This window comes from Melanaphis sacchari, unplaced genomic scaffold, assembly GCF_002803265.2.
Source record: "Melanaphis sacchari strain LSU unplaced genomic scaffold, SCAv2.0 Contig92_pilon_pilon, whole genome shotgun sequence".
Taxonomy (NCBI): Eukaryota; Metazoa; Arthropoda; class Insecta; order Hemiptera; family Aphididae; genus Melanaphis; species Melanaphis sacchari.
Genome location: NW_020271656.1, coordinates 1 through 27,040, shown reverse-complemented (window position 1 = coordinate 27,040; position 27,040 = coordinate 1). Strand labels below are relative to the sequence as shown.

Below are 27,040 nucleotides of genomic sequence, written 5' to 3'. Positions count from 1 at the left end.
CGTATTTTATTATTATTCCTTGTCATTTAAATTCTAGTAGATCTAGCATAACTTGTATAAACTAGCAGGCAGCAGCTATAGTAAGGTTACTAGCTTATATGATTTATGAATCACACAAGTAGGTACAAAGATAGAAACTCAGACCGTCAGATGATTAGATAGTTATGCATTTTAAATTAATTAACATATTATTTGTAATCTGATTCGTTAAATGTTAATTCCAAATATTTTTTAAAATTATTAGGATGTACCTTATTATTGCCTATTGGTTTATACCTACTATATACACAGTGTGTTTAGTTATAAATGTAAAACAACATATTTGGATGTAGATATGAGTATATGACCTTAAATATTATTCAGTTTTTTTTTTAAACAACAAAAAGAAATTCATATTATACTTATTTTAGAAAATTTTAATTTTTTAAATCTTTTTTTCCCGTGTGCACTGTAAAACATTTTTTTTTTTTTTTATCATACAAATTAGTTTATTGAAAGAGGATAAAAGTTTCGACTTAAGCATGTTGTAGATCGGTACCTATTTATTGTATTCTATTTTTTTTTTTAACATTCTATCTACACTTTTACAAAGTTTCATGTACTTCTTGATTGCAAAACCACACAACACAACTTTTAAAAATGTAGAAAACTGTTAAAAATATGATACGAATATACGATACTTATATAATATGGATGAATTGAATCTTTAACTCATTTTCAATAAGTCAACTTTTAATATAAAAAAACTTTTTAAGTCACTTGCTTAAACATTTATTTGTATTTATTTAAAATTTGAATTATAAAATGAAGGGTATAGTATTATTATTGAAAAAAAAATTGTTTTGCTGCGCATGCAAATAAGTTTCATATTAAGACATTAAGTTCTTCATACAGTAAAAAAAAAAAAGAATTAAATTCGGGGTCGTGAGTGTGAAATATTTAATGTTACCTTTATTGTTAAACATACTGTTTATACATTATGTATATTTATATAAAATAGGGCATAGTTTTATGCGAAGAGAAAAATAAGGTACTGTTAAACATTGATTAATTCATAAACCTATATCATAAATAGGTACCTACTAAAACTAGTGGATGTCCTTGTAGTCAAATAGCCAATACTACCAATATCTATTATACGCAACTAGGTATATTATAAGTAAATTAAGTAGGCAATAAACATTGGCTAATTAATTCGTAAAATTATAAATGTATACAATATAAATTTATTTTATTTATCTTGAATCAAATATTATGCAACATGCCAACAAATATGTTATTTGTTTATAAATCCGTCAAAAATAAACTTTGACTCTGTTGGTATAATTTACGCAATAAGTTTTAGTAAAATTGTTGTCGAATGTACTGTTAATCTTTAAACTTATGGGCATTACAATTTGAATCAACTTTATTTGTAATCAGCGGGTATCTACTAATTTAATTATATAAATATTGACTGAAAAATAATTGTATTCTATTCAATCTATTAAGCAACTTTATTCATTAGGGTTCCCCACTTATAGTTTAATATAAGTACCTTAATAAGTAGGTGACTGTGTAAATATGAAAAAAAATTACTGATTATGTCGGTGATTATGTAAAAATTATTAATTAATCAGTTAACCTTAAAGAAAATAAATTATTTTTTTAACTGTTGTAATTAATTTATTCAAGAAGAATGATTATCAAAGTTAAATCTTATCAAGACAAGTTCAAATTAATTGTATGATTAAAATCATGTTATAAAACAACTTATATGATTATTTATGTTAAACCTAAAAATGTATAAATGACTATGCACACGATTATTAGCTTTTACTATACCATTATGTTTGTAATTAACCTTAAGATAATTTTTACACATTTTTTGATACAATAAATACTCATAGATATACTATAATAATAAATAAAATACATTTTTTTAATGTGAATGAATTTTATTTAATAAAATAATAAGATAGTAAAATTTTAAGAAAATATAACATGCAAGTTTTATTTTTACTAATAATGACAATATGGTATGAATTTGTTGTAAGAAATACATTTTTGTGTTTTGATAAAATTTATCATCAGTCTCTCAAATTAAAGTAGTCCCCAAAATATGCAACCTACACCTAATTTTATTTGATTAATAACGTATAAATTGCTACCACCAATCAAAAAAAAAAAAAGGTATGAATTTTCTTATTTAATTATGGCACAATGATAGAAACCAAAATCTTAAAAAAAAAAAGAATAAATAAATTATTATTATTAGATAAAATAAAATAAAACATAGCCAAATATATAAACTTAAATATTTTCAGTAATTATTATTTGCATGTGAGATTTAATTTAAGTTTCAAATTTTCAGCCAATTTGTCTAAAAATTCAAATGTATTCAAATAATCAGATCTTTGAACACCGTTCATTCCTTTAATGCATATAGCCAAATCTTTAGTCATGAATCCTGCTTCTATAGTTTCAACGCAAACTTCTTCCAATTTGTTGGCAAAATCTTCCAATTTTTTATTGTTATCCAATTTTGCTCTATGCAACAATCCTCTAGTCCATGCAAAGATAGATGCAATTGGATTAGTAGATGTTTCTTTACCTTGTTGATGCATACGATAATGTCTTGTGACAGTGCCATGAGCAGCTTCTGATTCAACAGTCTTACCATCAGGACAAATCAACACAGATGTCATTAAGCCCAATGATCCATAACCCTGGGCAATAGAATCAGACTGAACATCACCGTCATAATTTTTACATGCCCACACAAATCCTCCTTCAGATTTCATAGCATAGGCCACCATGTCGTCAATTAATCTATGTTCATACCAAATACCTTTGGCTTCATACAATGGTTTGTATTGGGTATCATAAATTTCTTGGAAAATGTCTTTGAAACGACCATCATATTTTTTTAAGATGGTGTTTTTAGTACTTAAATATAATGGAAGTTCCCTAGCTAAAGCAAACTTGAATGAAGAATGTGCAAAATCAACAATAGATGCATCTGTGTTAAACATTCCTAATGCTACTCCTGCACCTTTGAAATCATTGACGACTTCTTCAATTTTATCTTTACCTGTAAACAAAAAAAAAAAATTATGTTCATATGTATTATAACACCATAGTATCATAAAAAAATTAACTAAATAGATAAATATTGACTTACCATCATTAGAGGTCCATGTCAATGTAAGTTTGCCAGCTCCAGGAACAACGAAATCTGTAGCCTTATATTGATCAGCATGAGCGTGTCTTCCGATTATAATTGGCTTTTCCCATCCAGTAACCAGCCTAGGAATATTCTTGCATATAATGGCTTCCCTGAACACCGTACCACCAAGAACGTTTCTAATTGTGCCGTTGGGGCTCTTCCACATTTTCTTCAGCTTGAATTCTTCAACTCGTTTTTCGTCAGGTGTAATTGTAGCGCATTTAATTCCGACATTATATTTCTTAACAGCTTCGGCACAGTCTAATGTCACTTGGTCGTTAGTTAAGTCTCGGTTTTCCATGCCTAAGTCATAAACATGGAGTTCGATGTCCAAAAATGGTAAGATGAGTTTTTCCTTGATCAAATCCCAGATGATGCGGGTCATCTCATCGCCCAAAATGTCAACGACGGGTCCGGCACTGATTTTCGCCATTGTGTTTGAACGATAAAAACAATACGGCTAACGTATTTAGATAATAGTCGTAACACGAGTAATTTTTTATTAAAAATTACTTTATAGAGATATTATACTATAAAGTTAGTTTGATATTCGATGCGCGAGAAACCGGAATGAACGTCTAACCAAACGGTTGGAGTGAAGTACAATGATTCAATGCTCGACTCACAACTATTTGAATTATCCTCGAGCTGACGTAGTAACACTAGTAACTAGTAATTGCGTCAATCAATTAGTTATAACGTCTATGCGGAAGGAATGATGGGGTAATGTTCGCCGTTCGGTTACATAAAATTAATGTTACGCAGCCTACGTGGAATATTTGATTAAGGACTGATCACTGATCATATGTTTGAATTTAATCAGTGTTCGATAAGAATCACTACTATTATTTCCGTGATACGGGAAAATCGTACAGTGACGCTCTGTTTGTGCAGCACGCCCGGTAGTTTTTCCCCGGTCATCCGGCACCGTCTGTTTTTAATTTAAAATGGCGTCTAAGTGATTAATATTATTATTATTATTATTATTATTATTTACATTATTATTTTTTTCACACTAAACTTGGTGTGGGTACTAGTTAGTCGGAAATCTTCTAAAAATTGGTTTGTTTGTTTAGTATTTTAGTAATTTAGTGTCACTAGAATATTTTTATATTTGTGATCCAACAATCTTCGTCCGTCGGATCCGATTCAACTCTATTTAAAGTGATTAATATATATAAATAAATAATAGTAATAATAATTAATTATGTCATCCGAGTGCGCGTCGTCTATCCTGTACACCGTCGTATCGTACAAAACAATGACAGCTCGATTGGGTATGTCATTTTATTATTATTATTGTATTATAGTTACTATAGTAAGATTCGATCGATGACCAAAAACGAACAATGTACTGTATGCTGTACCAACGTCAAATTTGTTTCTGTTGTCTATGGAATTTGATAATGTTTTGGGGGTTCTCGACATTATAGCGATTAAAAAACTCATGTTTGGATTTTCGCCTTTTAACAATTAAACGTCTAAGATGTTTTCGAAACCATTTTAATATCGTATCATTTCAAATAGGTATTTTGTAATTCGTTCCATCAGAATTTCGCTCACTAGCTTTTCCACCTACATTGATTTCCGTATTATTAACGGTATACTAGAATCTAATTCCACCTCAATTCTATGAATATCGTTGTTGGTATTTCAGTAATTTGATGATATTATCAAACGTAGAATTAAATGTTTTATTAATTTTGCTCCATTTATAGTAGGCCCCTTTGACATATTCAATATAAAGTTTGTTACTAATACGTTAATAACATTAATACCGATCAAATGTCAAATAAAATTATAGATAATTTTATAGACAATTTATTTGGAACATTAATTATGCATCAATAACTAAATCTATAATAAATCTTTGGAAAATGATAGGTATTAGATTACCTATTTCAATTGCTATAATTAATGTCTGACATATAAATCTATTCAATTAATTTTGATAAGAATATTTTAATTTATTATAGAAAAATACCTTGAAAAATATAGTAAATACAATTCTTTGCTTTTAGATTTTGTGTAGGTATTAAAAATAATATAAATTTATTTTTATAAATAATGATATAATTAATTTTTTTTTTTTTAACTTGATAGCATTATTCATTTACACATAGGTAATAGTGGTAATATATTATACTTTACATTTACAAGTTTATACCTATTCCCTAGTCCACGTTAAGCAGCATGTGACTTGAATTAACCAAAGTAGTTGATTAACATAATTTTAAATACATTTTTTTAACAATAGTAATAATTATGAAAAATTAGTCAAATTTTCATATACATTGTTATATATTTTTCAAAATTTATTTAAATTTAATATTATGATTGATTAATTTCATATTAATACGTAAGTAGTTGATGAAATAATTATTGCCCTATATTTCTATAATTATTTTCCACCAAAACTGTTTTTTGCTTAATTAATCTAAAATTACTATATTTATCCCTTTTTATATTCTATAGAATTCATATATTTTATTCATGTGCATATTTATGATAAATTTTTTGTAGTATGATTTTTCTAGTTTAAATATTTTTGATATTTTAATTAGTTTTTCTGTTTTAAGATTGTAACTATTGTGAATTTTAATTATTAATCTATGAGTTATAATTTATAAGTTATATTTAGTGAATTAAATACATTCTTATAACCTAAAAAGTTTATTACTAAAATTATAATTTTTTTGCTTAAATATATTAATTTGAATCATACATGTAGACTTGTTTCTATGTAATTTAATTAAAATGTTATCTGGTATGTTCAAACTCATTATAGTAAAAGTACTTTTTTTTTATTTAACATTAAACTATTTTTAGCCAACCATTTATTGACCATTGGCAGCCCTAAGTTAGTTTTTATTTCAACTTCAGTCTAATTATCACATTAAAAAAATAATACTGTATTTTCTGTTAAAACTAATACTTAACCATCTATTTTTAAATGTAGGTTAATAATTTTTATAGATTGAAAACAAAATAGGACCCAAAGTTATTCTATTATAAAACAAAATCTTATCTTTTGGGTTTGGTTAAGTTCTATATTAAATAAAAAAAATAGTTTTCTATAATAATTAATAGATAGACAATATAAGCTAATGAATTTAACACTAAACAATTAGAAGATTGATGGTTAAATCTAAACTAAAATTTGCAATTTCCTAATATTTTTTTTTCTTACTTATAAAATGATAGAAATATCAATAAGGATTTATTAAAGAATAAATTAACAATATAAAAATGTATGATGTATTTATGAAATCATAATTTTTACAGTATTTATGTATTTGTTTACATCAATAAAATCAATAAAAGTTATGTTTATAGTTACCTAATAGTTTTACTGGTATGAAATTTCCACTCTACTTAAATTACTCTATATATTTATTTATTTATTTATTTATACTTTTATAGAAGGTGCTAGATAACTTCAATGTATCATCCATTAATTTATAATTTTATTAATTTTTCTTTTAAATTTATCTGAATTGAACATTTTAAGTAAACTTCTAAATTGAATAAGTTATAAATTATAGTGTCAGTACAATTTAATAATACTTAATTGCATCTTAGAATAATATATTAGAAAATAGATAAATACAAAACATAAAATATTAAATTAAGCTGTATTAATAAATTGTTGCTTTTCACATATTTTAGAAATATAACTTAGAATAGGGATGAGAAACTCAAAGTTACTAAAAAGTTAAATTTTTAAATCTAGCAAGCCAGAAAATATTTAAAGCCACGATAAAAAAAAGTCAATACAATTTATAATTAACAATTATTTTTATATTTAAAATATTTTTTAATGTTAAAAAAACTTAATTAAAGTGTAGACAGTGTTAAAATTTTTTAAATTTTTTAAATTTTTTGATAATGTTACTTAGGCTAGATAAAAAAGTGACCTATGGGCTAGGTTACCGTCTCTGGTTTAGAACATAAACATTGTTTTTATTTACTTCTTGTTAAATAAGGTGTAAACATTAAACCTATAATAGGTATTTATATTCATGTGTTTTTCTTAAAAGAATTTGTTTAATGATTATGATTGTTTAAAAAATTATTTTTAGATTATATTTACACTTCTAATCTCCAAGAAAATTAATTAATTTTTTTTTTAGTCTACATATTTTATAATCTAATCTGACAGATTTCATAATGTATATATATATATAGGTAGTTTAATACTACATTATTAATTTGTAGGTAATCATTGTATTTCAACTAATTTTAATATTATCATATTTTTTCAAAAAATTGAATTAACTTTATAAATTGGGTATTTAGTTTAATATAGTATAAGTGTTATATACATTATACAAATTTATTATAATATTGGGTGATTCATTTATCAAACAACATTCATTATTTTAAAATACATTAATGTTTTTGAAAATATATTTTCATCTAATCACAAAATGTTCTAAAAGTATTTCGCTCCATAATATGAGAATAAATATGTTTGCGCATTCAAAAAAATAAAATGTAAAAACAAATAATAATGAAAAAAAAAAAAATGTTTTTATTTTGACTAGAAATTATATAAAAAAATATTTTTAAAAAGGTTAATAGATTTTAAATGTTGGATAAACAAATCATTATATATTAAAGTTTTGAATTTTAATATATATTAGTTGTATCTACTTTTTTAAATTAAAATAATAAAATATTTTATTTGGATAGTAGATAATTTTAAATTGGATTTTTGTTTTTTGTTTACTTATACGTTTATAAAATATTGAAATATAGGCACTTATCTACTAGCTAATTTAAATAGTACATTTTTATAAAAATTCTATTTTACATTTTTTTTATTACTTGTGATAATAGTTATATTTTTAAAATTATGAATTACCTTTTGTTTTAAATTTAATTTTATTCACTAATATTAATTTATTTTGTTTAGTATCTATAGGCTATAGTAATATTAAGTATATTCTCTTAAGTAGCATAGCATAATTAAGGAGATATTTTCAATGTATTATTAGTAACACTTAAATTGAATACTTCAACTCTAATCCATTAAATTAGATAATATTGTATAATTACAATTATTTAAAGCATTAGTTTTATCGATCTACATTTGTTTGTGTTAGTTCCCCAAATACATTTAAAGTATTTACCTATCTAAATAGTCTTTAATATGTTTTAAACTAGGTAGATACAATTAAGTCTTTGCATATTGAAATATAACTTATTTTGTATTCAATTTTCAGGTGCAGTTCTTTAATTTAATAGATAAAATCTATATGTAATAAAAGAAAAATTTACTAAAATGATTAAAAAGTGATTACCATAAAGAACCCGAATGAACAATGGGTTCTACCCAAGGGGAGATTAGAGTTGGGCCATCTCATCAGGTAATTTATTATTTACATTTTTATAAATGATATTTAATAAACAGTAAAATTATATTGTATAATCATAGGCTAGATTACCAGATTTTCGAACAACTGTTAACAATTTGAATGGAATAGTTGGAGAGGATAGAGAAGAAGCTCGTTGGGTATCAGGTACAGTTAGAGATCGTGATTTATTAGTTTATTTACGTGCAGCTCGCTCCATGGCTGCGTATGCTGGTATGTGTGATGGGGGATCAGCCGATGAAGGTTGTATTGCCGCATCACGTGATGATACTACAATCAATGCTTTTCACATTGTAAGTAAATAGAAAATTTAAAAAAATATTGTTCTGCATTTTATTATTAGAATTAAATTGAAATTAATAAAACTTTTTTATTGTCATAATTTTTAGCTACACGATTCTGGTTATGATCCAGGAAAAGCATTACAGGCACTAGTTAAATGTCCAATGCCTAAAGGAATTGATAAAAAATGGTCTGAAGAGGAAACGGTAATACAAGTTGTTGAGAGTTATCTAAAATATATTTTAATTATTATTTATATTTTTCTAGAAAAAATTTGTAAAAGGATTAAGGCAATATGGAAAAAATTTCCACAGAATTAGAAAAGATTTATTACCCCACAAAGATACTGTAATTATTAAAATTTAAGTTTCTTCTGAAATAATTGTTATATAAAACAATTTTATTTTAGCCGGAATTAGTTGAGTATTATTATTTATGGAAAAAAACACCCGGTGCAAACAATAATAGACCACATAGAAGAAGACGACAAGGATCACTAAGGAGAATTAGGACTACTAGAGCTACTAGACCATCAAGTGCTCAAAAAGATGAAACTAGTAATTTACAAATTAATTTATATTCATTGGTTTTCAATAAAATATAATAAATTTCAAATAATACAATTTTTAAAATTCACATTTTCATGTTTAATATTTTTTTTTTCTTTGCATTAATAATGAATTAATAGTTCAAATCATTATTATTATTATTTTTAAAGTTTAATTTTTTTCATGCTATTTAAATAATTAAATTTTTTCTAGGTACAGGTTCTCGCCCTTCTCCTATTTCAAAAGAACCTGGTTAGTAACAAAAATCATTGAGTGTTTAAAAAAATTAAATTTAATAATTGTTCTTTTCATGTACAGGTGATGGAAGTTCTGGTGTTAGTGAAGATGATGGTGGTAATACTGAAGATGACTCAGATTCCAGAGATAATACTACATTATTTCGATGTCATCATTGTTTTGCCACCAGTAAGTTTTAATAGCAAATTTTTAAATATTAATGTTTTATTTTTATTTTTCATAAATTCTATAGGCACTAGAGATTGGCAAAATGCAGCTATTGGACCTAAACAAGGCAATTTATTGTGTTTTGAATGTCGAAGTTACAATAAAAAATATGGTGAATTACCACCTACACCTCAATCACCTGCTGAGTGTCCTAGCCCAACTACTTCTGATGTTACTGTTACTGCTGAATCGCCAAGTAGAATGCGTACCCGCAATAAATCAAAAGAAACGGTATATTATAGTTTAATATTGATAAAGTAGCTCATAAATATCTTTTAGTAATTTATTTTTAATGAATGACTTTAATATTTAGCCTACAAAAAGTATACAAAGTAGATCAAAACGTAGCAGAGCAAATACACCAGAAATCAGTCAAGACATTGAAAAAAAAGAAATGTCAGCAGCGTCTCCTTCAACTGATAAATCAAAATCTAAGGTATACAGAATTACCTTTTTAAGATGTTTTAATAAATGAATTTAAAATTTAAATTAAAATATTATAATGGCCATGTGCTTAATTATATTAATTATTAATTTGAAAATTATTTACTTTTAGGGAAATTTGAATGATACTCCAAAAAAACGATCTTTAGATACTGATGGTGAAGAAGAAAGTCCACTAAAACGTGAATCAAATAATTCTGAAAGCACTAGTTCTGATGGATATTCTGGTAACGACGATGAAGCTCAAGTCGCTACTATAGCATCAAGCGAGTCTATAAATCAAGAAACAGAAGTATCTGACATTATGCAAACAGAAACACAACCTGAATCTGAATTTACTCCAGTCGTTATTCCTAAAGAGGAACCTATTCAAGAACAAAGTACTGAATCTCAACCCGATGATATGATGATGATTTCAGCTGATAATAATAGTAGTGAAAATGTATCGGTTAAAAATGAAACCAATGAAGAACCGATGAATGTTGATGTACCAGAAGAATCTCAACTATCATTAAATTCAACTGATGAAGCTGAAAAAGAATCTATAGAAAAAGTATCTTCATACTCTTTGCAAAACTCTCAGTTTGGCACTGAAAATGTGACACCTTTAGATACCGGTGTTGAAGTTAAAGAAGAATTAACAACTACTACAACTACTTCAGAAGAGATTTCTCAATCACAGGTTGAACAGCCAATTCAAGAAGAATGTATGACTTCACCAATTGCTCTAACTTCATATTCACCTAGACGTTCTGAAGCAATTAAACCACCCACTCCTAACCAATCTCAAATACTTGTACCTAATTTTCAAAACTCTTTTAATGATCAAGAGAGAATTGGAGATAAGTCAACATTAAATGTGCCTTCTGTTCCTACACCTGTGACACAATCTTTTACTACTCCATTTTATCCATATAATAATAATCAAATAACAGATAAAATACACATTCCTGTTTATGAAACACAATTGGAACCTCAAAATTTAAAAATAAAACAAGAAATATCAGATCCATTACAATCCTTAAAAGAAGTAAAAGTACCAGGTTACAATGGTCCTGGTGCAGTTTCACAACCATTACAAGCAACAAGCACTGCTATTACTGTTAATACAGATTTAGCTAATATGTCAGTTGAAACTATTAAAAAGGAACCAGAACTAAAATCTCCATTGCAAGTCAAAACACATACTCAAACCTCATCAGCCCCAATATTTGCTCCGCCATCGTCTATTCCTCAACCTGTAATGCATCCTTCACAGCAAATTTCTCAATTAAGTCGAATATCTCCAGCAGGTGGGGTCCCTCCCCATCATCCTTTTGCTGCTATGCATCCACATCATCCTTTATTACACCCACATTCAATATTTGCTGCTGCCGCAGCTGCACATGCAGTTCTCCATAATCCTTATCATCCTCATGCTCATCCTGCGTATGCAGGATATCCACCATATGGGTTTCCATATGCACCTTATCCTATTCCGCCACCAAGTAAGCGAGGTCCTGATGAAACAACAACAATGACAGCTCATCATCATCATTCAGTTAGTACTAGCAGCCGCCTAGATGAAGAAATTACTCATCACTCTAGCTCAACATCAGTTCAACATCTTTCAAGTTCTACAGATAAACATACTTTATCCCATTCGACCACTTCATCTTCTCAATTGGTACAACATAAGTTAAAAAGAGGAAACAGTCCTCAATCAGGTTCAAGTCATATATCAGCAACTCTATCACACACCACGTCTTCATCATTATCTACTCATGGTGGTGCTGGTAATACAGGAAATGGTAGTCATACGCACCATCATCAGCATACTCATCACCATCAACATGCGTCATCGTCTGTCCATGGTAAATTATAATAAATCATTATTTTTTTCTATTATATATCTATATATAATATAATTACATTATATTTAGGATCAAGTCGGAGTTTACCTCCCCAACCAAGTGCTATTAAAGGTATGCCACATCATACACCATTATCTTTGGAAGCTCTGAGAGCTCATACAGCAATTCATGGTAAGAATTTAAATTAAATTTGTTTGGGTTTACTGGGTGTATTTACATATTTATTACTTTTATGCCTGTGGAAAATTACCACTTAAAGTAACTAAATAATTGTAATGCTCAGACTAAAATAACATAGAATTTTTCATCTTTAATTTTTAAAAAAAAATTAAGTAAAATTAAATTATTTAGGTAAGCCAAACATATTTTACTTGTATATTAATAATTAAAACTTAAAGAGTTAAAAAATATATATATATATATTAATTAGTAATAACTAAAGCGCGGATTTTTATGCACTTAAAAGTATCGAAATATGGCATATAATATGCAGTAAAAATAATGAAAATATGTAGTCAAAATTATGAAAATATGCAAAAATATACAAGAATTTTTTATTTATTTAAAATTTACAATAAAACTTATAATAATTAATTACTTAAATACTTAATAATAAATAATTTAGGAAATTTTCTAAACTTAATTTATTTTTAAAATTGTATTTATTATTAAAATTAATAATCATATGCATTTCAAGTTTTTCTTCTGTGAAGTTGTATCATTTATCGATTAACATATTTTTAAAGACTGAGAACGAACGTTTGACGTCAACCGAAGTTATTGGGGCATATTTGAAGCAACTTAGTATTGTCGGATCTTGATAAAGATCTTCAAGATGAACGTTTTCACTTAATAACACTGAATTAATTTTTCGTAGAATTTTCAGACCTTCATTTTTATTGGAAAGCTCGTTTAATTTTGTTGTAAGTGTTACACCTTTCAATCCAGGAATAGAATGCATTTTTTCTTTCGTTTCGTCAATTATTGAAAAGCTTAGATATAAAGTCATATTTCGAGTTTCCAGTTTTTTTTATGACTATTTTTATCACTAAAAATGCCAAATGAATAGATATAAATTTTAAATCATTCTACTTGACAAAATATTATCCTATACATTTTTTTAAATTTTCGCTTCAATATGCAATAAATTTTGAATTTTGTCAAAATATGCAAAAATATGCAATAACCTTCAAATATGCAGAAATATGCAAAAAAAAATTTCACCATTAGCTTCAAATTATGATAATTCGTGGAGATAACTGACAAAAATCCAAAAATATTAAAAGGAAAAAAATATGCAATAGCATAGAAATCCGCGCTCTAGTAATAACAAAATATTTGTATATATTTAAATTTGATAATTATTATTATTTAATTGTTTGATTAACGTAACAATTGGGTTCTTGCAAAGTTCTTCAGTTAAATCTTAACTTTTTAATTTACTTAACATTTCATTATTTTTGTCTGTATGAATATTTAAATACTCAAAATTCAAAAATATTATTTTTATTTAAGAGGATTTTATTTGGATGCATTTTAGTATCCAATATCCTCATCTTACAAATATACATCAAAGAAAATTTGTGTTCAGCAAAACCAATTTTTATTATTTACTTCAATAAAGGAATTAATTAAACGGTAATCAAATTTCAATGTAAAAACTTAATTTGTGTTTGTTTGTTGAATTTTATGATATTTTAATTTGTATTCGACACATAAACATATTGTAAATTATAATAATTTTATAGAAAAAAACAATGCAGTACAGTAGAACTTCGATTAACCGTCACTGTCGGGACCGGGGCTATGACGGTTAATCGAATAGACGGTTAACAGAAATTTTACAAAAAAAAATGTGTACATACATATACACACATTTATTATATTTTTTACGTGTGTGTACTTTAAAAATAATACATATAAAAAAAATATAACATATAAATTAATTATTATAACACATATAAATTATAAACATCTCGTACATACCACACTTATTATAAAAAAAAATCTGTAATTTTAGTTTGTTTTTTTGATTGAATCCTAATACAACACGTTTCCTCTTTTCTGCCATTTTCGAAACACGACACATAAACTACGAAAATACTAATACACACGGTACAAACTTACATGTTAGGCTGTTTGTCGGTCACTGATTAAATTACACATTTAATTCTGCTAAACAAAAATCTATCTGTAGGATGTAAACAACTTTTCATGTAGATATTACATCTTTTTTAACCCAACTAAACTTGGTTTTAATATTTTGAGCTCCTTAAAAATAAATAATTTATTGAATAAAAATAAATATTTAAAAACCTTAAAATTTCTACATTTTTTGACTATAAGATATTTAAAAGTAGTTTTAAAATTATTATTTATGATAACAGGTTATATGGGAGCTATGGAGTTAGCCACAGGAATGCCCCCTGGAATGGAAATGATAAAACCAGATCAAATGATGAGTCAAAGCACTGATGATGGTAACAATGAAGAAGAGAGTTCACCAAGTCCAAACTTGCATGTACCACATGGTCCATCTCCTGAACCTAAAATTGAAGATAGTGAATGTCATCGTAGTCAAAGTGCAATGTAAAAAACTATACTTAATTTTTTTATATATATATATTTAATTTTAAATATTTTAATTTAGATTTTTGAGGCATTGGAACAGAGGTGATTATAATTCTTGTTGTCGTACTGATCTTACATTTAAACCAGTTCCTGAGTCCAAACTAAGTAGAAAGCGTGAAGAACGAACTAGGCGACAAGCTGAGAAGGAACGTGATGAACGAGATAAATCTCATTCGGTAATTGTTTCTAATTTCTAGTTTTTTTTTTTTTTTATTAAGTATATTAAAAATATTTTTAGAGGAAAAATTCAAACAATGATAAACATATGCAAGCTCCTAATGAACAGATAACTAAGCCACCTTCTCGTGGTAGTATTGAAGCACTTCAATCACCATATGATAGGGTTAATAGTTATCAACACAGAGGTGCACCAGCAAATACTCCAATGTACCCAGATACTCCTGCATTACGACAGTTAAGGTAAACATTTTTATACTATATCTTATAAACCATTTAAATCATTATTTTTATGTAAATATTATTTATTATTTAGTGAATATGCACGACCACATGCTGGTTTTTCACCAGTGTCCTTACCACGATCAGCACCAGGATTAGGTTTGCCACCACATTGCATTGATCCAATGTTACATTATCAATTTAATATGTATCCACGAGACAGGTAAGTTAAATAAAAGCTTAATTGTTGAGTTCAGTTTATTAGTTCCTATTATTTTTTAGATTTGAATATGAACAAATGGAACGTGAAAAACGTGAAAGAGAATTGAGAGAACTCCGTGAAAAAGAATTAAATGATAGACTTAAGGATGAATTTTTAAAGTCTGGATCATCTGGTCCACCCAGAATTGACCCACATTGGATTGAACTTCAGCGTCGCTATGGGGGAACACCTGGTATACATCCATTTGGTTTATATACATCACCTGGAGCTCCTAGTCAGTCTAGTACTCCTAGCAACATGAATCCATTAGATAGAGAACGTATGGACAGACTTGGTAAAATTATTAATAAACTCAAACTTGTTAAAATATTAATTTAATTGTAAATTATTAATATTTATAGCTGGTGGGCCAAATGGAAATTCAAACCAAAATAATTCTAGTGGTGGTCCTCCTGGCCCATCTGCTGAGGAAGCAAATCGTCTAGCATTAGCAACAGATCCTATGGTCAGATTGCAGTTGGCTGGAATTTCACCTGAATACCATGCACATACACATGCACATTCTCATACTCATCTACATTTACATCCAGGACAGCAAGCAGCTGCTGCTGCTGCTGCAGCTGCAGCTGCTGATAGCTCAGCTTCTGCTTCTTCGCCTTCAGTTTATCCACTTGGTTGTGAGTAACTTTCTATTTTTATTTGTACTTTATGTATATGTTGTATATATAAAACAGCTTGATATTTTATTTTTATATTAAATCTAAAAAGATATTTTTTATTAAGTTGAACTAAAATGCGTCAATTGTAACTCATCAGGTAAATTATTTTTATTGTTTTACTAAGCAATATAAAATAAAAATGTCAAATAAACTCCTTAAAGTTATAATTTATATTATATAATATAGGTAAAATAAAAAAGAAGATTTACAAACATTTATTTAAAGGTAAATAATTATTACATGATCTGTGTACATAATGTAACAGCTACATTTTTTAATAGAAAATTATCTTATGGGATATCATAGAACAAATATTTATTTGATCTTTACTATTATTAATTCATCATACTCTCATTTGTTTGTCCTCGTCTTACTAACAGACATTGCAAATCTACATTCAATAGTTTCAATTTTTGTTGTTAGTTTCACTATTAAATTTACCTATGATTAAACTTAGAAGTAAAAATATTATCCATTATTTTTACAATATTTTAATTCAATTTCTAAATGTATTTTAAGCATTTTTAATATTTTACATATTTATAAATTTAAATTATGAAAAACTAATTTTAGAACATTGATAAAAATTTGATAATGGGTAATTTATAATTTTTTTAAATATTTAAGGTTACAGCAAAAAATTGAAATGGCTGGAACGTATTTTTTAGAGTGTTATGTGTTTATAAGATAACAGTTACAATACTTCCAGTTATGACAAAAATTATTAATTGCATTAACGTTTAAAATTACTTTTTATATTCAATTACTATTCTCATTTCAAGAATATTCATTTAAATATTCTTTTAATACTATTATTTGTTAAATTGAATTATAGTATACATATTTAAACATTTTAATCATACAGAATGTGAATTATATTTGTATGATTATACTGTCATGTTTGTTTATAAAAATGACAATTAAAAAGTATAGAATTTTTGATTTTGGTACACTAAAATAAAAAGATTTTGTTAATTTGAATGTTTTTACTATTTATTGCAGTTTACTAATATAAGTTAAATTAAAATAAATTTTAGCTTCTGGCGGTTATCCTCGTCCAAATCTTATACCTGGCCGTGATCCTACATTAGGACTTCATCATCCAAGTGATGTCTTAGCCCGGCCATTTGCAGATCAAGTAAGACCATTTCCAGATCAAGTTAGACCATTTCCTGATCAAGTAAGACCATTTAATATTAAGTTCAAAGTTTAAAATATAACTAATATTTTTTTGGTATAAGAATATGAAACTTAATAAAACTAGTTAAAATTTGTGTTTTTAAATCTTATTTATAATTTAATATAAAAACATTTTAATAGGTCGCACATGAACATTTTCAAAGACAAATGATGATGGAACGTGAACGTTTTCCACATCCAGCTTTAATGGCCCATGAAGAATTTATTAGGTATGTTAAAAAAATGTTATAGATAGTAAGTCATAATGAGCTTCATTTAATATTGTGTAGGTGTTTTTTTTTTTTTACTGAATTCTAAAAAATAGCATTATTGGGCTTACTAAAATAAGTTTTAATTGGGTATATATTATATTGTATTGATTTAAGATTAATTATTGATTAAAAATCAATTGATTATTTTTCTTCAAAAGCGAAGTAAAAATTGGGATACTTGGTTGGTACTTAGTGTGAGTAGTTCAAATAGTTAAACGTAAATATAATTAAGTAATCTAATTGTAATTTTTGTGAATAGATTTTCTGTTATAACTTATGAACGTATCATATTTAAAATCAGTAAAAAATAAGTTGTGAGTACGTACAATTTTGGAATATTAAAATTTAAGTATAAAACCTGATGTATAAACTTAACCTTTATAATTAGATGATGGAGGTTAATTACTTTTAACACATTCAAAACTTACAACAATGGATTGGTTTTGAACATCAATTTTGATGTTGTACATATTTTGTATGATATTTAGAAACAATGTATGCAATAAATATCCTAAATATCTAGTTTCTGTATCCTATTATTTTAATAATTATTATCTAATTACATTATAAATTTGATTAATGTATTATTTCTTTTATATAAGTACATCATTAATATTTTCTCTTATAGCCTATATAAATACTATATCAATAAACCAAGTTCAAGTGACAAATATACTTGAGAAATTTAAATTTTTAAATTTTTTCTTATTCCAATACAAGTTAGAAGTTAAAAATTGATATTTTTTTAAGACATTTTTGTATGGGTATTTGATTTTTAGACTAGACTTTTTAAATAGTGTTATTAGTCAATAATACTTATACTTTGTTATATTTTAGACAACAACAACAAAGAGAGCGAGAGATGAAAGTCCGTGCACTTGAAGAAGCTGCACGAGGAAGGCCATAATTTTTTAATTTTGTTTTCAACACACGGGTAAAATATTGAAAAATTTTTGTTCTAAAAAAAATTACAAAAAAACCACAAGGGTAATTAATGAAAATTAACAATTATTAATAATATCTTATACTATGATTAAGTTTAATTTTTAAAGTTGTACTAAATTGTTTCATTAAATTTAATAAAAGAAGAAAAATATTATAATTTTTTTTATTATCATTATTTATATTATATATATATATTTTTTTTTTAATGTAAATATCCAATTTATGCTTACCCAATTATTAGGCAAATGGTAATTTAACAAGTCATATGTGTAGTAGCACAATATAATATTAATATTAGTTATTATATGACTAATTATTAAGTATATGCAATTTTTGGTACATATTTTGTATGTTATCTATTAAATATTTTAAGTTTATTTATAGACTTTTCAAGTTAAATTAAATTATGCACTTAATTAAATGTAAAAATAAAATGCAATAAAATTTTTAATTTATGTTTAATTTTGACAAATTTATATTGTATTTAAATATAATAACTTTCAATTTTTTTAGTTTAAGATATATCCTTTTATTAAACTGTTTTAATTAAAAACAATTTATTAAGATTGTACTTATAAGTACTTAATTTAAAATAATTAGTAACTAGTTAAAAAAAAAATAATAATAATAATTGCAAATATATATTTATATTTGCAGCACCCTTATCAAAATCAATCCGTCGCATTTCTAGAGATTACTTAATACTAGTCCCTTTAAATTAATGCATATAAATTATTAATCAACCCCAATGCACAAAATGAGTTGTTCTGATTTTATAATATTTTAATTAAATTCTTTTGAAAAAAAAAGTTTATGATTAACAACTTATTTTAATTTTTAAATAAACATTATAAACTACAATTTATTAGAATTGTTAAATTTAATTTATTTCTACCAACATTTTATAACCCTTGTATAATAGAAAAAATATTATGTAATTACTGAACTATTAAAGTACATTTTACTGCTCAAATCATACTATAATTATTATTTATCAATAACCATATTTAATAATTATTATTATTATTATTATTATCATCATAAAAAATTTAATTATTAATATCAGTTACAAATTACACATTTTATTAACACACTTTTCTTGCATGGAAAAATGAATTTTCAAAACCTTTTTTTTTATTCTAAATTATTAATCAAATGTAATATAGAAATGTTTACCAAAAAATATGGTGCTATTTTAAAGTAGCAAAAATGATTTTTCTTGTTAACTTTAATTAGTTTAAAAGCAATTAATATATATTACATAAGTAATTTGTCTTTAATGTAATAAAAAATATAGTACAGAAAATATCAAATTGTAGTATTTAAATCAAATTTATTTTTTGGAGATAAAAATAATCAACCAAATGTTACATGATCGTTTACAGTAACAGATTATATATAAATTGGTTTTGTTTTTTAGTGTTCCTGTTTGGTTAATTTTAGTTTGTGCTTTATTTTACCGTGCACATAATATATGTACATATTTACAGTATATATATATATATTTTTTTTTTTTGAATTTAAATGTAAATACACTTAGCTTTAACTATATTACTCACATAATTTATAAATGAAAAAAACAAAATTATAAATAATTATACATAATATGATATAGATTATAAAATAAATACATATTGGTGAAATATATAAGGAGTTTGTTTTTTGTATACTATTCAAGAATTAAATTTATTTGTCAAACAAAATATACATACATCATAGAAGCTGTGTTCTTGTTCGCTGCCTTTTCCTAAACAAAAATTATAGATGTTACAAAAATAATAAACCTGTAAATATTATATATTATTTTATTAATGTTTGAAAACCACACATAATATGTTATAGTAAACAGTGGTGATTAATGATATAATTTATGAAAAATAGAAGTCAAATGATTGATTTTCTGGAAGTATTCTATAAAGTCATTAGTGATTTGAAAAAAAACGTCTGATTAAAATAATTTTTAAACGTACTATATAGGTAAACATATTGTTTTTAGGGACACATTGTTTTGTTGTATAATAGTAGTTCAAAAACCTAAGGTCTTTGTTTTTTTAACAGAAAAATTAGTAAAAATTACGTATCAACTTATTTAAAACTGATAATTCAGAATCGTCAAAATGACAACATAGTTATACTCATACACTAATATCCAAGTATTGGATCTTTTAAAAATAAAAGTTATCACTACATAAAGTAAATAATTATTATTTATGCATTACACTTTAACCATAATTATATAATAATTAATTAATTTGTTATCTATTATGAATTTACTTTCTATTATATTTAAAAAATGTTTTTAATATATATGTTTATGATAATTTATCAATATTTTTTGTATACTTGATGAAGAATGGGGATAATAAATAATTTTGACTATCAAGATATATTTACCAGGAGTTAGGATCTGGGACAGATGACTAATGTATTTCGTGGCTAACTGTAATGTTTCTATTTTGGATAGTTTGCGGTCTGGAGGGTCAATAGGTATCATAGCCCGTAGTACATCAAATGCTGAGTTAACACTAAATAACAAAAATTTAAACATGAAAAATTTCGTAATCTCAACAATTCATAGGTATAACTAATAACTGGTAATTAAATATTCTTTACCTTTGAGTTCGGTCACGTTCTCTAGCATTGGCACCCGATCTGATTCTTTTCTTCAAAGGCGCTTCATTTAATTTATCTAAAAAAAAATTTAAAAAAATACGTACATATTAGTGTATATATATAACGACAATACGTTGTTATGTAGCTATATGTACAATCACTTGATCGTATCTGAAAGTTATTTGAACCGTTATCGAATTCCATGTTGTTATTGGATGAAAAACAATTTTATTACAATATATTTGTATATAATGTTATGTAATTTTTGTTATGTTTTGCTTTCACACTTTGAACTCGAATGATGAACAAACCGATTCGTTCGGTCATAAAAATGCATAATAATAATTAATAATACAACATGGTAATCTAAAGTCTAAACTGTGAGCGATCAAGGAATATTCTCTGTGCATTAGGTGTGGTTCAAACGATGCAGTGAAAACGCACTTAAATAGACTTGACCCCCCGGCCCATGTTGTGCAGCCGTGCAGGCAATCTGTCTTGGTCGTCGAGATTAAATAATAATGAATTATTGTCAGAAGAACGTTATGGGTCTATATTCCGATGTATAAGTGTATCAACACGTGTGCGTGCATCAAAACAATATTATAAATGTATATTATTGTACAAATCATACTGTATAATAATATTACGAGAGAAAATAATGGTTTTATGTTTTCAATGTTTCCAGTCTTCGACGATCGCCGATAAAATATAATATGTTTTACATTCCGATTAGGTACATGAAAGGTCGAGATGATTAGACGTCGATTTATAACTCTGTTGTTTTTGGATGCTGAACGACTAACAGCAGAAATATACTAAGTTCATTATAATAAAGCGTATATACTTATTAATAATCTTTATATGCATATTATATTATAGTCATCGGCGTCGGGCGTACGTCGTATATTATAAAAAATATACACGTAAACATAAAATAGGTATAATATTATGATATAATATGATGATAAAAACAATGTGTACAGTTATCCGACACCGGTTTGAAGCCGTCCAAATGACGGATGGATTTCTAGAGAGGATCGTAGTAGTGTGAACAACTGCATTATAGTATAGTGCTCGAACTTCAGAGTTCAGTCTTCAGTGCGCCGTCGTCCACCATTAAACTATCAATAAGTAATAATTATCATCGTACAAGAATAATAACACTGACGCTTTTAATAATATATGAGTGTGTAATTTACGCGTGTTAAACGAGTACCGTATAGTGATGCCGGCGACTTTTCGTGCTGTATAATATTACGTATGAGTATAGAACCCTAAACTAAATTTAACTCTACACTAATACTACCCGCCGCTTATTTTACTTTTTGCGATGGAAGAAAACGCGCCGGGCCCCAGTACACCGGTCGAACCGCCGGTTGTGGTAAACGTATACGTCCAAAAACCATTGAATAATTCTTCAGCGACCCAGGTAATGTGCAGACGTGCTTACTTTATATTATCATGCATAGGAAAAGTACCTATTTACAGTGGCTACATTTTCGAGAAGGGTTCCTGGGTTTCGACCCCCCCTCCCCAGAAGAAAAAAGAAGGTTCGAAAGTTATAGTATAATTATTACTTCATACAACTCGCGTGAGTTATATTTTTTATAATATTGTTGACTAACTTCATTTTTAGACATTCCACCCCCTCCAAAAAAAAAATGAAAATACGCCACTGGGTATCTGTACTTATGTATTGAGACTCTTTAGACTATATATTGTGAACTTATGACGAACGTACGGTGATTTCGTTTTTTTATTTACAGGGATTTTTAGCCGTGATATCGTTGTTACCGTGTGTGATTTCGGGGGTCATTTTGGGATTTACTGGTGTGTCGATGTGGAATTTGCCTCTATCGTATCGAAATTCGACTTGGTTTGGTGAGTTTTACTAAATCGTAATTTATGATAGTTTATTATTACAAATTAAAATATATTAAGTAATAGATTGCGGGTATAATAATAAAATTAATGGAATGCTCAGACTCTATCGGAATTATTGTTTATTTTTGTGTGAGCAATAGTGGTTTTAATTTAAAAAAGCCTATTGATAGGTAAATTCATTATGATAAATGATAATATACATCATTACTTTATATAGTTGTTTTTCCCACGCCTTTATTTTTTTTTATTTTTTTATAAACTCGTACTAGTTATCCTTCGTGGATATATAAAAACACTCAAATAGTATACACATTACACATGAGCTTATTCAATATTGTATTATTGCATTTGCATCAGGTTTACGAATTCAAACTTAGTTTCTTAGGTATACATAATGAAATACATCTATGTGTTACGTAACGCGTGGGTACTGGGTTGTCATTTTGTGATATTCTGTTGTAATTTAATTAAAGGTATTAGGTATAGTAAAATATAGCGTCGAATTATTACGTACAATATCGTAGAAAATATTTTTCAAATAATTAATGTTATCGAAAACGCTAAAACCTTTGTACCTCTAAAGTGTAAATAATTCAAAAGTATTAAATTAGACTAATAATTGGCCGATTTAGGTTATTTAGGACTAGATTATAGATATTAGTATAGTAGTACAGGCAGCGCAGCGTAATTATAGATGATTCTCAAAATAATATCTTTTAATCGTTTTTCAAGACATAAAAAATATAACCCAAGTTTACATATAAAAATTATTAACAAAATAAGTGAAACACTATTGGTATATCTTCTGCGTTTGAGACATTAGTATCCCCCACTCTTTCATCTGATTATTGCGTAATATGTTACAATGTTACATCACAACAATAATATTGTTTACGTATTTTATTGATCGCTAGTCGTTTTACAATATTATTAATAAGTATTAAACAATTGTTATTTGTTACACTTTTAAATTTTAATTAAAATATAAATGTATCATACGTCTACAATTTAAAATTTCAATATAGTATAAAAAACACCTAACATTTACAAATATTTAACGTTGACTGTGTAGAGAGTAAATTAAGTACAAACTAGTATAATTATAAAAATAATAGGAATATAAATAAAATTATATAACATATTATAAATTATAAATATATTATAGTCAACCGTCAACCATCTAAGAAATATTACTGAGAAAAAATGTATAAAAATGTTTTTTATTCTACGAATAAGCCACTTTGTAATGTGATTATTTAAAATTTATTCATTTTGTTTTCGATATTATCATCTTAAAAAAAATATCTGAAATAAACTGTATGTTTGTGTCGCTGTGTCAATCATTATTATTTATCAATGATTACTTAATAAATTATTACCGTTATTATTTATTAATAATTAATTAATGATTTATCGTCATTATTTCTTAGTAATTAGTTATTAATAATTTATTACCTTTATTACAGATTATCATATGTCTTTGACAAATTTTAATTTTTTTTTTAACAAAATCTCATATCGTTTGCTTCAACAACAAAACGTTGTTGAAAATTTGTCGTTATTCATTACTTCACGAATCACGAAAATTAATGAATTTAGTAACGTAAGTACTTATCAGCCCATTCACCGCAACGAAACATTTTTAATTATTAGTTTGTCTTCTAAAATCGAGAATCAACTGCATTCATTTCGTATACATAATCTATTTATAACTCTGTATACCTATTGCGCATTATTTAAAACTTGAAATCGGCACACAGTTAATTTATTCTAAATACAACTTGATAATGGTATAAGTTGTAACTTACTAACTCGTAAGTCGTGTATCTACCAGTCTTAAACTAAATGTCGGGAAGTTAAATCAAATACATTTTTCAAATTATAGTTTTGCTTGTACTCTATTTATTCGAATAGCAAAAGTGTACGATTGATAAGCGCAATGCATTTTTGACCATAAAAGATATTATACATTAGAAACGTAGGTACATATAAAAAAGTTTTGGAGGGTGTTTTTGATAATCAGTTATTTAAAAATAGAACTTTTTTTAATAAATATAAGAAATACACAATAATAGGTATATCTAATGGAAAATATGCCAATATACAATAGGTATAATTTTATTTTATTTCTCAATCCTGTTTAAGTATTTTTATTTTTTATCAAATTATTTATTAAAGTTTTAATTTGTTAGTATTAAATTTTTATTTTGCTTTAGCCGATTTTTCACAAACACAATGTAATATATTATATCTGTCTAAAAGTATATAATATGACGACTTATATTAAAATTGAATAAGTAAATAATCATATACAAATAACCAAATATTTCGGGGGAGAGGGGTGTTCGCACACCCAAAACACTCTCCTGTGTACGTCCCTGCTATATTATATTATTGTATACCCAATCGGCTGTTTTGGGAATAGAATAGTGACGAGAAAATTTCGTTGTTTTCGGTTCTGTACAACCGTATAGAAAATAACAAACCGATATCTGCGAGTCTTAGCGTTAAGCCTTTACGTTTACGATATATTATTATTATGCACCGTGGCCGTTTATTATATCATATTTTTTGTACTTTATTTTTACTAACAAACGATTTTCATCGATCGTGTGTGTGTTCGCAGTTAGCATGGCCCCCCTGGGCGCGGCTGTCGGATGCCTGATCTCGCACAGCCTGATGGACTCGTTCGGGCCCCGAGGATCTGTGCTGCTGAGCCACGTGGTCTGCGCCATCGGCTGGTTGATGACGTTCAGCAGTTGGAGCACCACCAACCTGCTGGTGGGCCGCGCGCTCACCGGCGTGTTCGTGGGCGTCGTGTCCGTGGCCGCCACCGCGCACAGTTCCGAATGTTTCCCGTCCCGGCCGTCCGCCCGGCCGGTCGTCTACACCGCCGTCGGCGTGCTGTGCGTGTACCTGGCCGGGTCGCTGCTCAGCTACGCGCAGACGGCCGCCGTGGCCATGGTGACCACAGTAGTCTCGTTCGTGCTGGTCCGGACGTTTGTGCCCGAGAGCCCGGATTGGCTGGATAGCCGCGGCCGCACCGGCGACGCCGAATACTCCAGGCTCAAGTTGAGGGTCCAGCGGTTGGCGGACGTGGAACCGTGCGCGCCGCACTGTGCCCCCGGAGACCGAGTGGCCGAGGCCATCTACCGCCGCCTCCACCAACCGGATGTCTACCGGCCGCTGCTGGCGCTCAGCCTGCACCTGGCCCTCCAGCAAATGTCCGGCCCGCTGGTGTTGGTGTCGTACGCCACGCACGTGGTGGACGACGCGGGCGTGCGCGTGCTCAACAACCACTTCGTGGCCGCGGTGCTGGCCGCGTTCCTGGTGGCCGGCGCGTTCGTGTCCACCGCCATGAACCACCGGGAATCGTCGGCCACGCTCGCGGCGGCCGGCACGCTGACGGCCGGCGTCGTCATCGCCGTCTACAACCTCGCCCGCCGGCTGTTCCTCAACCGGCTCGGCTCGCAGCTGCTGAGCTTCATCCCGCTGTTTGGCCTGATCGTGTTCTCCACGTCCAGCAGCGTCGGTCTGGTGCCCCACTCGCCCGTCCCGCGGTACGCGCCCGGCGAGCACGTGGCCCTGGCGTTCGGCTACGCCGTCGCCTTCGCCGCCGTCAAGTGCTATCCGTACGTGTACGCCGCCGTCGGCTGGTGGGTGTTCGCCGTTTTTGCGGTCGCGGCCGCGCTGAACATCGTTTACGGCGTGCTCACGTTCACCGAACCGGAGTTCACCGCCAAACAGCAGCCAAACGCCGCGGCGGCCGAACGGTCATCGGCCGAACCGGCCGTTTAGTTGACGACTCGTGTCATGCTGTATACGTGCCGGCGGTCGTCCACACGGCGCCGTCCGCATGAATATAATATTTTATGCCGTTATAAACGTTCTGCCGTACTCTCGAACGCCATCACGTGCTCCGAGTACGACACGATAAGACGATTTAGAGCAATAAACACACGCGTACACACACACACACACACACACACACACA

The 27,040-nt window shown here is 28.2% G+C and overlaps 4 protein-coding genes across 6 annotated transcripts; 2 read left to right on the top strand and 2 right to left on the bottom strand.

The window, feature by feature from the left end:
• Positions 1 to 2,312: 2,312 nt before the first annotated feature.
• On the bottom strand, positions 2,313 to 3,976 carry LOC112602987 (isocitrate dehydrogenase [NADP] cytoplasmic). Its single transcript, XM_025351379.1, has 2 exons — positions 3,164 to 3,976; positions 2,313 to 3,073 (listed from the first exon to the last, which is right to left on the bottom strand). Exons 1-2 carry the CDS (start codon positions 3,639 to 3,641, stop codon positions 2,313 to 2,315), a joined length of 1,239 nt encoding a protein of 412 aa, XP_025207164.1. The 5' UTR covers positions 3,642 to 3,976.
• Positions 3,977 to 4,212: 236 nt separating this feature from the next.
• LOC112602986 (arginine-glutamic acid dipeptide repeats protein) lies at positions 4,213 to 18,581 on the top strand. 2 transcript variants are annotated; one of them, XM_025351377.1, is made up of 21 exons: positions 4,213 to 4,485; positions 8,437 to 8,580; positions 8,649 to 8,879; positions 8,976 to 9,074; positions 9,136 to 9,216; positions 9,278 to 9,425; positions 9,630 to 9,668; positions 9,735 to 9,842; positions 9,907 to 10,112; positions 10,195 to 10,317; positions 10,438 to 12,178; positions 12,248 to 12,349; positions 14,566 to 14,767; positions 14,829 to 14,985; positions 15,048 to 15,229; positions 15,303 to 15,431; positions 15,491 to 15,765; positions 15,833 to 16,108; positions 17,188 to 17,330; positions 17,471 to 17,559; positions 18,439 to 18,581. In XM_025351377.1, exons 2-21 carry the CDS (start codon positions 8,536 to 8,538, stop codon positions 18,506 to 18,508), a joined length of 4,446 nt encoding a protein of 1,481 aa, XP_025207162.1. In that variant the 5' UTR covers positions 4,213 to 4,485; positions 8,437 to 8,535; the 3' UTR covers positions 18,509 to 18,581. The 2 variants fall into 2 exon arrangements, with proteins under 2 accessions (XP_025207162.1, XP_025207163.1); XM_025351378.1 differs by having other exon boundaries at positions 15,491 to 15,750; positions 18,439 to 18,525.
• Positions 18,582 to 20,187: 1,606 nt separating this feature from the next.
• LOC112602977 (transcription factor 15-like) lies at positions 20,188 to 21,622 on the bottom strand. 2 transcript variants are annotated; one of them, XM_025351369.1, is made up of 4 exons: positions 21,321 to 21,622; positions 21,160 to 21,235; positions 20,941 to 21,071; positions 20,188 to 20,293 (listed from the first exon to the last, which is right to left on the bottom strand). In XM_025351369.1, the coding sequence occupies exons 1-4, from the start codon at positions 21,361 to 21,363 to the stop codon at positions 20,220 to 20,222; spliced, it is 324 nt and encodes a 107-aa protein (XP_025207154.1). In that variant the 5' UTR covers positions 21,364 to 21,622; the 3' UTR covers positions 20,188 to 20,219. The 2 variants fall into 2 exon arrangements, with proteins under 2 accessions (XP_025207154.1, XP_025207153.1); XM_025351368.1 differs by having other exon boundaries at positions 21,315 to 21,620.
• A 466-nt stretch (positions 21,623 to 22,088) lies between these two features.
• Positions 22,089 to 27,034, top strand: LOC112602981 (facilitated trehalose transporter Tret1-like). The gene is made up of 3 exons (XM_025351374.1): positions 22,089 to 22,591; positions 22,929 to 23,043; positions 25,673 to 27,034. Exons 1-3 carry the CDS (start codon positions 22,493 to 22,495, stop codon positions 26,842 to 26,844), a joined length of 1,386 nt encoding a protein of 461 aa, XP_025207159.1. The 5' UTR covers positions 22,089 to 22,492; the 3' UTR covers positions 26,845 to 27,034.
• The last annotated feature ends 6 nt before the right edge of the window (positions 27,035 to 27,040 follow it).

What these genes read in the sequence shown, in the direction of transcription:
- LOC112602987 (XM_025351379.1), bottom strand. Translation starts at nt 3,641, where the DNA reads ATGGCGAAAATCAGTGCCGGACCCGTCGTTGACATTTTGGGCGATGAG. An exon ending in GACATGGACCTCTAATGATG is followed by an intron (nt 3,074 to 3,163) that starts GTAAGTCAATAT and finishes TTTTGTTTACAG; the next exon opens with GTAAAGATAAAATTGAAGAA.
- LOC112602986 (XM_025351377.1), top strand. Translation starts at nt 8,536, where the DNA reads ATGGGTTCTACCCAAGGGGAGATTAGAGTTGGGCCATCTCATCAG. An exon ending in GCAATAAATCAAAAGAAACG is followed by an intron (nt 10,113 to 10,194) that starts GTATATTATAGT and finishes TTTAATATTTAG; the next exon opens with CCTACAAAAAGTATACAAAG. An exon ending in AACGAGATAAATCTCATTCG is followed by an intron (nt 14,986 to 15,047) that starts GTAATTGTTTCT and finishes AAATATTTTTAG; the next exon opens with AGGAAAAATTCAAACAATGA.
- LOC112602977 (XM_025351368.1), bottom strand. Translation starts at nt 21,363, where the DNA reads ATGGAATTCGATAACGGTTCAAATAACTTTCAGATACGATCAAGTGAT. An exon ending in TCAGATACGATCAAGTGATT is followed by an intron (nt 21,236 to 21,314) that starts GTACATATAGCT and finishes ATTTTTTTTTAG; the next exon opens with ATAAATTAAATGAAGCGCCT. An exon ending in GTCCCAGATCCTAACTCCTG is followed by an intron (nt 20,294 to 20,940) that starts GTAAATATATCT and finishes ATTTTTGTTTAG; the next exon opens with GAAAAGGCAGCGAACAAGAA.
- LOC112602981 (XM_025351374.1), top strand. Translation starts at nt 22,493, where the DNA reads ATGGAAGAAAACGCGCCGGGCCCCAGTACACCGGTCGAACCGCCGGTT. An exon ending in ATAATTCTTCAGCGACCCAG is followed by an intron (nt 22,592 to 22,928) that starts GTAATGTGCAGA and finishes TTTTATTTACAG; the next exon opens with GGATTTTTAGCCGTGATATC. An exon ending in TCGAAATTCGACTTGGTTTG is followed by an intron (nt 23,044 to 25,672) that starts GTGAGTTTTACT and finishes GTGTGTTCGCAG; the next exon opens with TTAGCATGGCCCCCCTGGGC.